This window comes from Diadema setosum, chromosome 18 (assembly GCF_964275005.1).
Source record: "Diadema setosum chromosome 18, eeDiaSeto1, whole genome shotgun sequence".
NCBI classification, from domain to species: Eukaryota; Metazoa; Echinodermata; class Echinoidea; order Diadematoida; family Diadematidae; genus Diadema; species Diadema setosum.
Window position 1 is genome coordinate 16,886,172 of NC_092702.1, and position 14,570 is coordinate 16,900,741.

Consider the following 14,570-nt stretch of genomic DNA (forward strand, 5'->3'; position numbering starts at 1 on the left):
GCACTCGTATTTGGTCATTAGGAGTAAAGCAGTTCTGATTTATTCATTATTCTTCTTATTCCTTTGAGGGTGATGCCTGAGGCTATTTTTTTCTAATCAATAATGCACATTGTGCTTGTAACTGGGACAAGAGCCATAAACTAAATGGAATTCCTCAGTCACATAAGGTTGTCTAACACACAGCACTGAAACAACAAGCCAGTTCGGAGTTCCACTTTGCGCATGAGCAGAAAAAGGTCATTCGTACCCACGAGCATGTTGGTTTTTGAATTCACCGGGTAAGCATCTGTGATGTAATGATAATTCATGTAATCCTTATAAATACTGCCTGCCAGCACATCCACCTGACAGCAAAAGTGGTATTTGGCGATATCAATAGAAAAAGATTGTTCGTACATTCAATGCAAAATAATGAAATGGATGCTTTCCAAAGTGTTAATTGAGGGATCATTCTGGTCATGCGGTCTAGGCAAGTTCATTCTTTGTTTGAACAGGATCGATGAATCCCATAAACATACTTGCCAACTAGTAAGATTTTATCAGATTCAGTAAGATTTTTTACATTAAAAATAGCAAAATCAGATTTTCTGTCAGAGAAATCAGATTTTTAAAAAATATTTAGATATACCTTTCATGTGTATTTTCTGAAGATTTGACCGAAAGTATGATTTTTCACTTCAGTTTGCATATAAAATAAGATTTTTGCAATCCACAAGTAAGATATTTCGTCTTGAAATGTTGGCAGGTATGCATAAATTGTTACGTAAAGTTTATGCATTATGTTGCTCTGAAAACTAGTGAAGTGCCCCTAAATGACTGAGAAAAAAGAAAGGTCATTCGTATCAATGTGCTCATGCCATGAGCTAACTCCGAACTGGCTTCTTAACAAAAACGCATCATTGAAATGCTTGCACTTGGAAGAAAACTTGTGATGATGTGAGTTTGACATTGGGAAGAAACGTTGGCAAATCACTGGGCATTTGTTCCTGCTTTATTGTGCTTTTTCTTATATCTTCACAAAAGCCTGAGATGGATGGTCTGTTAGTAGCACAAGCACAGAATTACTCAATTTGATTCTGGTACATTGACAAAAAAAAAAGATTTCCCGAACTATGTCATCAACACAGTTCCTATGTGCATACCATATTACCACTTCCACCCTGATTGGTGCATTATGTTTTTGGGTTGTCCGTCAGTTTGATGCCTGTCCTACCAGCCGTCTGTCCATCTCACCCAGATTTTTTATCATGATTTAGGAAAAAACCATTCAGTTTATTTACTGGGTATGTGGTCCAGGTATGCTACATGAGATTCAGATGCGTTGATAAGATTTTTGGCCCAATCCCATATTGTTGAAGTCTAAAATTTACAGAATTGGAACATGAGCTATTTCACAGCTGTGAAACAGTGACCTTAATGGCCAGCTATAGTTATATGCCGTGGAAAAGGTAGAAATGAAAGGGCCATAATTTCGGAAGGTGATGGTGAAAAGTCAAAGTCAATGTTCACTGTAATTTTGCCCCCCCCCCCCAAAAAAAAAAAAAAATAAGGAAGATGATCATGATGATGATAATAATAATAATAATGATAATAATAGTAATTATAATAATGATTATAAGAAGGGGGCCTCTCAGGCCCTCCCCCCCCCCCCCCAAAAAAAAAAAAATAAAAAAATAATGATAATAGTAATAATGATGATGATAATAATAACGATAATAACAATAATAATAATAATGATGATAATAATAGTAATAATAATAATAATAATTGTTTTGGATATTAACTCCAAATTTTATTGTCCAAGAATGGAAATTCTTTTTGCCCAATTGATCGTGGGCCCGGCAGCCTCTGAGCAGCGCCAGATCGACGTTGCTCTAACCTTTTCAACTGTTGAACAGCAAACAAGGTAGCAGCAACTCCCATCTTTTAACGTCTTTTGGTATGACGCGGCCGAGGTTTGAACCCACGACCTCCCAATTGTGAGGGCATCCGCTCTACTCACTGAGCCAACACATTGGTAATAATAATAATAATAATAATATTGGTAATGATAATAATACAAAAATAATGATAATTATAATAATATGAAACCATAAGATGAAACCATATACACTAATGAGATTACAGAATGAAGTATATTTGACCTTTGACCCCACTTAACACAGCCAAGATGGCATCTGACCAAAAAGTTGTTATTTTGTAAAATGATTCTTGCAACATGGTCCTTACGTTTGTAAAATGTGGGAAAGATAGGACGAGTATTCAACAAGATACAATTATGTACAGGATTAAACACTTTTGACCTTTGACCGTAATTTACCTACCCAAGATGGTGTTGGAGGAAATAGTTGTTATATATGAAATCATGTTCGTGACATGAACTAAACATGTGCAAAATATGGGGTTGATAGGACTTGTTCTTGATCTATTGCACAGAAACTGGAAAAAAGAGACAAAAATAAAGAAAAAGTTAAGGTATTGTATAGAAATTTGAAGGAGAATAAAAGGATCAGAAAAAGATAAAGTTAGGAAAGGTGAATAAGACTTACTAAAGAAAAAGAAAAAATATAAGGGTTTTAAAAAAGCAAAAGAATTGGCCGGGATGAGCCTCGAACATGGGACCTGTAGATCAAAAGTCCGATGCGCTATCCACTGAGCTATTTCATCCCCCATAGGCTCTGTGTATTAAGCAGAATGACGCTACATTGAAGCCAAGTGCCAGTGTCAAATCAAATTTTTCGACGTGATCCCGACGTCCAATGAAAAAACGGAGGGCACAGTAGAGATAACCCAAAGTCTCAGCTACAACATATTAAAATCTGGGAGAAATCCACCGAAGCGTAAGTGAGCTAGTGCTCGATAAAGACAGTCATGTCAATTTTCATTTCCAGAAAAACTGCACTCCCATAGAGATAACACGTAAACTGGTCAAATTTGACAAGGTTACTTTCAATCCATTTTATGTGGTGATGACGTCGTCCAATCAAAATTTTGTTGCTATATTAATGAAAGAACATTCAATAAGCTACAACATACCGAAATCTGGGTGAAAATCGGCCAAGGATAAGTGAGATAGGCTTGAATAAACTTGAAATTTGATGATGTCATCTTGAAAATTTCCTTCTTTTTTTTTATTTCATTAAGGAATTTGAAACCTTTTAGTCATTTTGCCAGCATCGGGCACCCATGAAATGATATGTACAACTCTACAGCTTTCAGAATATGTAACGAAAATGGGGGGTCACCGTCCATCCTGGCGAATTAAATGGGATTTAAAATTAGCAGTTTTTTGGTATATATGCGGTGTGTATCGCCATTGCCGTGCGCGCAGAATTTCAACTTTGACGGACCCGTATGACGTCATATTGAGTCGGATTGACTTGAAACTTGTTGGAATCATTCCTTGATAGCTTAGATATCCAATCCATGTGAAAAGACGGGGAATTTCTGTTGCATACGAGCTGTGCGTGCGTATATGCGCGTACGCGTCCATCCATTTTTTTCAATTTTTAAAAAAATGCTCCAAATGATCTGAAACGTGTGCAAAAAAGTTTTAAGGTCAGTTGGAGCATGTCAACATTTCAACGCACGCGTACGCATATGTTTTTGGTGTAGAGATAAATTTTGAGAATATGAGTGATAAAAGCTTGAGTTGAGCTGTATAGAAGTAAATTTCATTGAAAAATTCCATTCCATTATTGAGATACGAGCGAAAATGTGATTTCACATAATGACGTCATAGGCACGGTCGACCAATCACAATGATACATTACATCTGTCGTCTTTGGGACATGATACATATATGGTATAAGTTTGAAATTGATAGTCGAAGAACTTTTCGAGTTAACCTCTGCACAACTTTTGGGGAGAAATAAAGAAAGAAAGAAAGAAAGAAGAAGAAAGAATCTGTACAGATACAGAAGGTGATCCGAGAGGATACTCGGATCACCTAATTATAATTATAAAATATTATAAGAAGAGGAGCCTCTCAGGGTCCCCCTCTAGTTCTCGGCTGTCGACTGAGCGATCGCAACAAAAAATTGGCACACACATTGCCTGTGACGTAATCTAAAAACTGTAAAGTTGATTTTTCAAAAAAATAATCATTTATGCAAAATTATGCTAATTTATGTGTAATGCTGCATTAGACTATGTGCCATAAATCACACAGCAAAGCTCAAATCAGGCACATTTTTGTAAGTATTCTTTCTAGTGTCCTTAGCAAATGTAGATGAAAAAAACTTGTGCCATCAGAAAAATTTCTTTAGTATTTTATTGTTTTTTGAATTTCTTATGTATTTTTTTGTTTTTTCAACTTTTTTTCCATTGTTTTTTCGATAAAATTTGTCTGCAACATTGTTCTGAACATGGAAATACATTATTAAATGATTTTAATCAATTAAACCCCCAAATAATCATGCTTTTATGAAATTTGACTGTAAGCACAGTTTGCATTGAAATTGTACAAGAATTCACATTTTTGAGCAATTTTTGGTCAAACATGCATAATACATATTTATGTGTAACTCTGAAACTGCATACCCAAGCATAGCAAATTTGATGTCAAAAGATGCGGGAGACTCGAAAGAGAAACGTCATGAAACATCGCGGCAATACCTTTTTGCAAGTCGAAGGGGCCTCTGAGCCCCCTCCCAAAAAAAAGTTCAACGAGACAAGGCTGTTGTGTCAAAGGTCAGAGGTCAAAAATCATGGTAAGGCATTTGACAGGACTTCACATGGCCAAATGTTGTGCACATTTTTCATCAGTCATGTTTGTAAACGTAGATAATTTAAAGAGGGACAGCATAGGCCCAGCGGTGCTTTCAGTTAATTTTCCTTTTTGACATTTTTTTCTGCAGTGACATGACAGGTCCTGTTTACCTTTGGGAGCAGTGATTTAAAAAATGTTCAAGATATCACATTTGATGCATATGAGTAGGTCTGTTGTATATCTCAAAACATCCTACATATACAATTTTCACAATAAAGCCTAAAATATATGGAGATATCAATATTTTCTCCATAAACTGTAACTGTAGACAGTTTAATCAGGGAAGCATTTTTATTAAAGCTATTGTTCACATTTTGTATATTTAACAATACTTAACATCAATTTTACTGATTCGAATTTTTACAGTGATTGCTTCTATTGCTAACTCACATTTTAGAACTATTTTAAAGCACTAATGCTGGGTTTTTGTTTCATCTGCACATGGTAAATTATGCCGTTAAGAATAATTCAATATGTTCATTATAAAGGAGATGTCGTTGGATCAAGAAAAGACAAAGTCTTACACCTAGATAACTTCTAAGGAGGTGTGGAGCCATGCATCAGCCTTGTCCTAATTATCTCTCATTTTTGGTTTTGTAAATTTGCTTGTTTGTAACTATTTTCAATTCTGCTTGATACCTTCATCATCCCCTCATTAAAACAAGATGAGCAAAATATGTGCTTGTTTCCTTTTGCCCTGCCTTGTTGACGTCCGCACTAAGCTGGACGAAAATCTCGGCCATACATCACGGGCCTAATTCTCCCCATGACCAGACCCCAATTCACGCGCAGCGCATTAGATGCTCGGCTTATCCGGTCTGTGGAGAAATCAGAAAAATTAGGAAATCTTCTCAGAGACCGTGATGAGAAAATGCATCTCGAGTTTTTATTGTTGAGTCTTTGAGTTGTTGTTGCATCCCTGGCTTCAACGGATGACCACAATTAGAGGGGGAAATCCCCGCCATTCATCATGCTGCTTCTTTTCTTTCTGCCCTAACACGTCAGTGCCTCACCGCAGATACTTTGTGCTTTGGAAATGGAGAGATTTATGGAGATAGAGAATTATTACTATTTCATTTGTGTGAGAGAGAGAGAGGGAGGTTGTGAAAAGAAATAAGAGTGACCCCCTTTTCTCTCTCTCTTCTCAGGCGTGTCTGCAGATGGGCGTCGTGAGTGGATTGACTGGAGCGCTGGGGATGGCCGACAAGATAAAGGCAGAGTTTACCCTCAGCACCGAGCAGAGGTAAGCAGTCCACACACTTCTTTCCTCATCAGCTGGACACCATTTTCTAGATGGGTATTTTCACAGGAAAAGGATACATTTCAGGGATGTCAGGTTGTTTTCTGTTTCCAGTGTACATAAACCTCCAATACATTTATACAATACAATTTAATAGAACATTGTAGTGAACGATGACTTTGCCCCCAAATTGCTTCAAAGAGGCCATCTATTTAGAATTTTTGCCACAATAAAGATTTTGGGGGTAACGTAGGTAACACTATGGACATCAATGTACTAACATAGGAAGGTCAACTAATGAATGTTCATTGAAAATTTGTCGTTTTTCAACTGAATGGTCTAATATTGATTTGAAAAGATTGTAACAGCACTAAAATTCTGTTGAACGCTGTGTTTTATACCCGTTCTAGACTTAGTTGGGAATGTACATAACATGGACAGACAAAACTTTCTAATATTTTGTCTGTCCGATGTTATGACCCCCCAAATTTTTATTTTGGCAAAAATTCTGATAGACTGCTTCTTTGAAGCAATTTGGGGCAAGATTATATCTCATAAAAGAGTTCTTAAAGATTGTATAGTATTGGGGGGTTAGTGCACATTTGAAACAGAAAATAACCCGATATCCCTGAAATGTGCCCTTTTACTTTGGAAATGCTGAAATACCACCCAGAACAAAAACACGATGATCTGTTTTCCACAGGTGACTTCTTTTCTTTCTCTCTCCCTCCTTCTCTCTCTTTCTCTCTACCACTCTCTTTTTCAGTAACCGCATTCACTGGTGTTCTTTTTTTTTTGTATTGCAAAACAGACCACACGTCTATATTTAAACTCTTATTTTATAAAAGATATTCTACGTGAATATCATGTTTGGTGGTCAACCAAAAGCAGCATAGTGTATCATAGAAGCTTCATGAGTGATGTAAGAATAAAAAAGTAATACTAATTTTAGGAAGCAGAGCTGCTTAGCAGGAAAAGAGAAATCTTTCAGCTCTAATCCCACACTGTAAATACTCTTATCATTTGGCAAACTTTCATCAGTTTGTATTCCAGTCATTACACGTAATGCTCATATTGAAATTAAAGTACACTTGCAATAATGTTCAGGTCTGACATCAAATGATTTTGTCATGACAGATGTTTTTGTCATGACAAATGTTGGTATGGAGCGTAAAGGGACGGTACAGTTATGGTTTAGATGGGGCTGCAGGTTTCCAATTTTCTGTGTGTTTGTGTTTATGAGATAATGAGAAACCTCTTTGGAAATATGAAAGAACATACGTCCCAAGGACATTATACCAGGAGGTCACTGTACTGTCAGTAGACCTGTTTGGAGAATAACACGATATGGTTGAGGCATACCAGTCGCCATCAGCAACATTTCTAGTTTGTGGGGTGTTTTTTTTTTTGTGCATGCATGTTTCTCTGTGCTTTTTTTAAAGGAAACATCTTGAGGACATTGTGATGGAAGAGGAGGTGCTGTCGAGTCAAAGTTCAGTGCTCTAGGCAGCAAGCATGGGGACACCTGTCGGCGCCCGCCTGCATCTCACCCAGAGCCCCTCCTTCCTGCCTACACCTCTCCCAGGCCGACGCTTCTTCCTGCGGGACTTGATGTGAAGCGACACCTAAAGCTGGCAGCAGTCACACTGACTTTGACAGAGGTTTGCTGCATCTCTGCACAGCCCCATCATGTGTGAAGAGCAACGGGAGCGTAACTTCTCAACAGTTTTGAGAAGAGAAGGAATTTAAAGTATATATTATATATATTATATATATTATATATATATATATATTATATATATGTGTATATATATATATATATATATATATATATATATATATATATATATATATCAGGGCTCCACACTAACTTTTATTTTTGGTGGCCCAAAGGCAAACATCCGACCTTTTTTGGTGGCCCGATCAGGCCACCAAATTCTTCATTTCTGATTTTGGTGGCCCGACATGCGTTTTTGGTGGCCCTGGGCCACCGGGCCACCGTTAGTGTCGAGCCCTGTATATATATATATATATATATATATTCTATGATTCTCTTACTTCCACCTGGAACACTGACGTCGGCAGCAAGAAGATGAACAAACTCTCTCTGAGTCATCAGGAGATCCTTCTGAAAATACACCAATCTTGCAACCTCCCCACCCACAATTTAAGACTCTACAAGTGCCAAGATATACCATCATAACTTCACCTAATTTGCATTTGCAATTGTGACCAAGAACCCTGCTTGTTGAAAACATATGCGATTTAAAAATTCTGTGGCTTGATATGCTGTTTGATTGTAATGAAACCTTTCCGTCTTCTGTTTGTTTTGATTTTGCACTTTTTTGCATGTATCAAAATTAAGAGGATTTTGCCAGGATGGTAGATTTCAACTGGTTCACATGTTAAAATGCATAATCTTTGCATTTTGATAATGCATTATTACATCAGTTGTTTTCTCTTAAGCAATACTGCTAACTTCTAAGATATAAATTATTAATATGCTTTGTTACGATTAGTGATATGAATTATTTTTCTAAAATGCTTCGTGACTGCATTGTTGCTGTTTCTAATGCACATCTGACATTAAGAGATGAAACATTCTTTTCTTTTGTCGTGAAAACTGAAGGTGATCTGTGAGTGTCAAACTTCCATGAATTATTTGCTGGACATAAATTACATCTCTTGCACGTACAATGTACTCCCATGATAATAGTTATAACAGTTTTAACAAAATTTTCTTACAATAAAGTAAAAATTCAGGTCCCAAAATAATCATCTATATATATTTATATATTTTATTTGTTTTTCTATAACAAAATTTTGATATAACGAGTGAAAAGTGCTGGTCCCAAGGACTTTGTAATTATAGGAGTCTCCTGTACATCACGATCATAAAGTGACTGAGCCATTTTCTCCAAATGTCGAGTTCTCAAAGAAGATCAGTGCATTTCCAATTGGAGACCCCATGATGGTGTAAAACCCACTGAAACTCAATTGTGGTTGGGTAAGCAGTGAAGATTGCTCAGGTTTTTCTTTCTTTATTTGTGATATTGTATGAGTAGAGTAAATTTTCAATCAAATATCATCCATAAGTGAGAGGCAATTCATCAAACTGCCGTGATTTTTATTGGAGATGTTTTTTGGTTGGGTTTTCTTTCGATGATGGCTGGAATCAGATTTGTGTCTGATTTGCGCGCTGAACAGGTGACTGGATTTTGTGCCAGGGTGTTTGTAGGGTGTGGTAAATTTGTCCCAGTATTTTGTAAAGTATGATGCTGGTTGCACAAGTATGTGTACATGCACACTGTGATGAAGCTATAAAGTCTTTTACAATTTTGTCAACATGCAAACCTTTTTACTTGTGAAATTCCATATTTTGCATTCTGTGGCGGGTTGCAGCACAGAGAGAAAGTGAGGGGGAGGGAGAAGAAAAAGAAAGAGAATATATTGGAAAATGCTGGTGATGAAAGATGAAAGTAGAGTATGAAGGTATATTTTATGACTCTCTTTACCCTTGGGTTAGATACATTTCATGGTCAGCTGCATGTATTCCTTGTGTTAAGCACCGCAGGGGTACTTTTTGCAGGGATATATTTCATTTTTCAAGGGCATGATACATGTATGAACCCTTTTGGGAATTAAAAAACAAACGTAAAGATAAGTCCTTGAACAAAAGTGAAATTAATGTGACTGTTCCTAACCAAGCCTCTTAAAAAAAAAAAAAAAAGCTACAAAAGTAACTGTCTGAAAATTTGGAGGACTGACAATTTTTGTGCTGCCAGTCATAAAGTGCAATTTCACACAAGGTTCAAGTTTGCTGTAATAAATAAGCAAACAAATTGTATGGGAGAGGCTTCATCAGCATCTGATTTTTTTTTTTAAAAAAAGGTATTCAATTCAATTCAATTCAATTCAAATTTACAGTTCGACCTCGATTATCCGGCCATGTCGGGACCGATGCTCATCCGGATAAGCAAATTGGCTGGATATGGGAGACACAATGTTAATATATATACATGTAGCTGCCGTCCCAAGCTGCCGTCCCAGTGCACTGGCAGCTAGGAAGGTAGCGTACCCCGCAACTGTGGTGTAATCTATGCTAGCCTGCGCAAAATTGTAGTCCCTTCTTCACAAAAATAAAGTATATCTTAATGTGAAAATCATACATGTTTTGCCTCATTAGATATTGAGAAACCTATCATGCACATCTTATGAAATATAGTGAAATAGATCCATGAAAATCACTGCTTTTTCTCAATTTTTGGATGAAAAAAAAAGTCATTCACTGCGTGAACGCGTCCGGATAATAGAGATTTCCAGATAAAAGGAGGCCAGATAATCGAGGTCGAACTGTAATTGTATTTTTCAAAGAGAACATAGATATTTCACTTTCATTGGTAACAGAAAATAAGGTTTCATAAGCAAAACAAAGTAAACTGAGGAGAGTAAAAAACAATTGCAGAACCTTGTAGTAATTATATGTTGTCATGAAATCTCAAGTGATGAAAATAAAATAACAATATGCAAACTTCGAAAAAATAGAGGGACCCACTAAAAAGACAAAGCTTGTAGTATGTGGGGCCCCTCAGGTACAGAACGTCAATAGAAAAAAAGTTAATGCACAGTGAAAAAAAAAGTCTGAAAGAAGAAAGGTCTTGAAGCCCACTAAGAAGACGAAGTAACTAACAGACACACATTTACACATGAAAAAGAACATTAAACGACGCTGGAACAACAGTGAAACTAATAAAGGAAGACTAAGAGACGAGACAGAATGAGACAAGACTAATTTGACAGGAAACAGCACAACAGACAAGAAGGCACAACAGATCCAGCAATCCTTGACAGAAGTACATTGTATATAATGTTACAAGTTTCAGATGTTTTTATAAGACGGTAATACCAGTAATAGGCAAAGCAGATGAGCTGAAATGGTCATGACCACATAAATCCTAGCTTTTGTTTTTGTTATTGTTTTATATGGGTATATATATATGTATATACATGGGCTGAGGTTGTTTATTTGGGGGGGGGGGGGCACTGTGGAACCGATTATACACAGGAAGAATCTAACAAGGGAAACTGGAAATTTGTGGGTGTTGTGATATATATATATATATATATATATATATATATATATATATTTTTTTTTTTTATTTTTTTTTTTTTGACAAGGCAAAAACTGGGGGGGGGGGGGGGGGGGGGGAGAGGTCTAAAGTGTAGCTGCTTGACCGAAAACATTAAGTTGTAAAAATCAGTGTGATGAGTTTTATAGGGGATTGTAACATATATATATATATATATATATATATATATATATATATATATATATATATATATATATGTATATATGTTTATATATATATATATATATATATATATATATATATATATATATATATATATATATATATATATATATTGAAGACAATTCATCATATTTTCATTTTTCTAGGATAATGAAAGAGGACTTGGCTTACCTCTTTCAGAAGGCAGGGGGGTGATACTATCCTCAATATTTCATGTCAGTAACAAGGTGAAGGAATGTGTACTTTTCATAAAATATGATATTTAGCGGAATGTTAATTATGTCTTTATATCATTCAACTGCTGTCACATCACAAATTGTTGCAATCTTCTTATCCAGCATTCGTGGTACCTGAAATGTAACATAATTCTTAACTTTTGAATGAACTGTCCGATCTTCTTCAAACTTCACTGATTATATACTCGAGAGACATTTATTTTCTGCATTGACTAAATCCACATGTGTATATTTTGGTTTCACTTCCCTTTAAGCTTATGGCATCATGACATCAACAATTAAAATTGCAAGTATGGTAGCTGCCAATATCGCTATTGACCGGTAGTGAAAAATATAAGACTCTTACAGGTTCTTTAAATTTCTCACTCTATGTCTGACTTTGGTGAAACATTTGCCCCCTTTTTTTTTCTGATTTTAATCTGTGTATGTCTATTTTAGCAAAGGGTAAAATTTCACTTTTAAACGTGCCTGTGAATGAAAACGTCGATTAAGATATGAATGGCGTGGGATGAACGTACTCGTACAAATTAGATCCAACTAAAAGGTTGGAAATGCTATTGAGGAAGGTAAAAGTCCCCAGACGAAGACCAGTGACATTAGTTACTTTACATATTAAACAAGGAGGATAGAATACATGTATTCTTTCTTACAAAGTCATCTAATGGGTTCGTAGAAGCTCTTTGAAAATAACACGTGCCTTAAGTGTAAACATTTCCGTTGATGTTATTTTCGCGGCGCCACCAGCAAAATCCCATCAGGGCTATACAAGATTAGGTATGCACCTACAGGTGCTGTAATTATATTTGATTATGTGCACAGTCCAGTCACTCCGTAGCCATCATGGATCACGCGCTGCTTCAGTCGTCTAGGATATTCTCCCCCGAAGAACATACCCAGGAATTTGTTCTACGTGCCCGTGATGGGCTAACATTACAAATGATCAGCAATTACATGGTCATGTTTGTCCAATTATTGCCTGGTATTTGACCAACTCAATAACATATATATATATATATATATATATATATATATATATATATATATATATATATAGTGAAGAAATTAACTGGTAATGCATTTTTTAGCCAATAAAGAATGAGTTTATTCGACTAAACTCATTCTTTATTGGCTAAAAATGCATTACCTGTTTATTTCTTCATTTCTTCGTGGAGCCAATACGTGAATTCTCAACATGTTTATACACACACACACACACACACACACACACATATATATATATATATATATATATATATATATATATATATATATATATATATATATAGTGGATTCCCGTTATAACGAAGTCCCCGGGACCGGCAGTTTTCTTTCATTACATCGAAATTTCGTTATAACCGAACAAATAAAAAAACAAACAAACAAACAAACAAACAAAGAGCTTGTACTGTTGCGGCCTAAATTTTTATTTCGTTGTAACCGGAATTTCGTTATAACCGTGTTCGTTGTAACGGGTGTGCACTGCATTTAATATATAAGTACATAATATGACACAACACACCAAAGTACGCCCACACACATACACCCAATAACACACCCACTATGAAGGTGATAAAACTCTGTCGGGCAAAACGCTTAAGACAAAGCATTAGAAGGGAAGTGTAAAACCGGGTAGTGAAATTGATGAGAACCCAATAATGTGTCTAATATTCAATATAAGTCATCTCTGAAGTTCTTTTGATTTATGCTTTGAAAGACGAGTTTAATAAAGATAGTGATACTTGTACTCGATCATCTCTGATGAAACGTTTTCTTTGATGAATCTTCTTTAATGTAAGCAAACATATGCTACATCATTCTTTAGGTTATGGGGGAGGATGAGGGGAGTATTATGATATACCATTCATACTCTATAAAACTGACAGTGCCATGTTAACACATTTTGGAAAGGATAAATTAATGTGTGTAATGGAGCGTGTGTTTTAGGGTCTAATTGTAATAAGAAAATCAACAACAGAGCCATCAAATTCATTCCACATTTCCATTCGTGAAAAGTATCAAATAAGGAAGAAAAAGCAACGGAAACCGTTTTTTTTTTTTTTTTGTTCATATAATATTTTAATATGGTGAAAAGGCTTTTTGCCAGATTTAATGATGTACATGGCAATTACACGCGATTTCAAATAAATGCAATTCAAGATCAGTGTAAAGGAACATAGTCACTTTCTGCAAATTGCATTGGACGGTTGTTAAGTGTTCATGACAATGCGAGTAGCCCCCGTGAGAATTATGTTCTTGTTTCAGTTGTCAGCGTTCCTCAGCTGATATAGAGGAAAATAGATTCGAGATGGTAATTTTGAGCTGAGAATATCACTTGGAGATGTCCCCCCCCCCCAAAAAAAAAAAACAACAACAACAACAACAACAACAACAACAAAACAATTATAAATCAAATATATGAATAAATAAATTAATTGATTGATAATAATAATAATAATAATAATGATAATAAATAGATAAAAATGAAAACAATAGCAAAATGATCAGTATTTTCATGAAAAAAAAAATGGACACGTCCCCTGTTACAAATAGTAATAAACAAGTTATAAATACAATCACACAATGCAATTACAGAAACTGATTTGAATACTGAAAACTGAATAAAAAATTGACATTTTGCTCGTGCAATGTGAACACACATCGAAAAGCAAAGATGATGAAGTGAACTCGATAATTGTTATTCCTCCGCCCCCGAAAGAGTAGCGGAGATGATCATTTTGTAGGTTGTTTATCCATTATTCTTTCCCTTTGTAGGCCCCTACACCCTAGATCTTGGTGACACGATTTACGAAAAATCCCTACACTCATTTTCTTGATAATATTGGGTCAGTTATGATATACTTTAATTGAATATAATATGCCCTGGAAAGATTTTGAGTTCTGGGATCTTGCTGAAATTGTCATTACCCAGCCATAACTTCAAGATGTAATATCCAGGTTTGGACTAAGTAAGATTGCAAGTATGTTAGTAAAAAAAAAAATCAAACATAATA

The 14,570-nt window shown here is 35.6% G+C and overlaps 1 protein-coding gene across 1 annotated transcript in view; it reads left to right on the top strand.

Moving 5' to 3' along the window:
- LOC140241681 (small ribosomal subunit protein mS39-like) overlaps positions 1-7,746 on the top strand; it is a 39,886-nt gene extending 32,140 nt beyond the window's left edge. Inside the window, exons 23-24 of the mRNA XM_072321423.1 lie at positions 5,920-6,014; positions 7,454-7,746. Coding sequence (XP_072177524.1) covers positions 5,920-6,014; positions 7,454-7,517 — 159 coding nt within the window. The 3' untranslated portion in view covers positions 7,518-7,746. The remainder of the gene's footprint in view (positions 1-5,919; positions 6,015-7,453) is intronic.
- Positions 7,747-14,570: the final 6,824 nt, after the last annotated feature.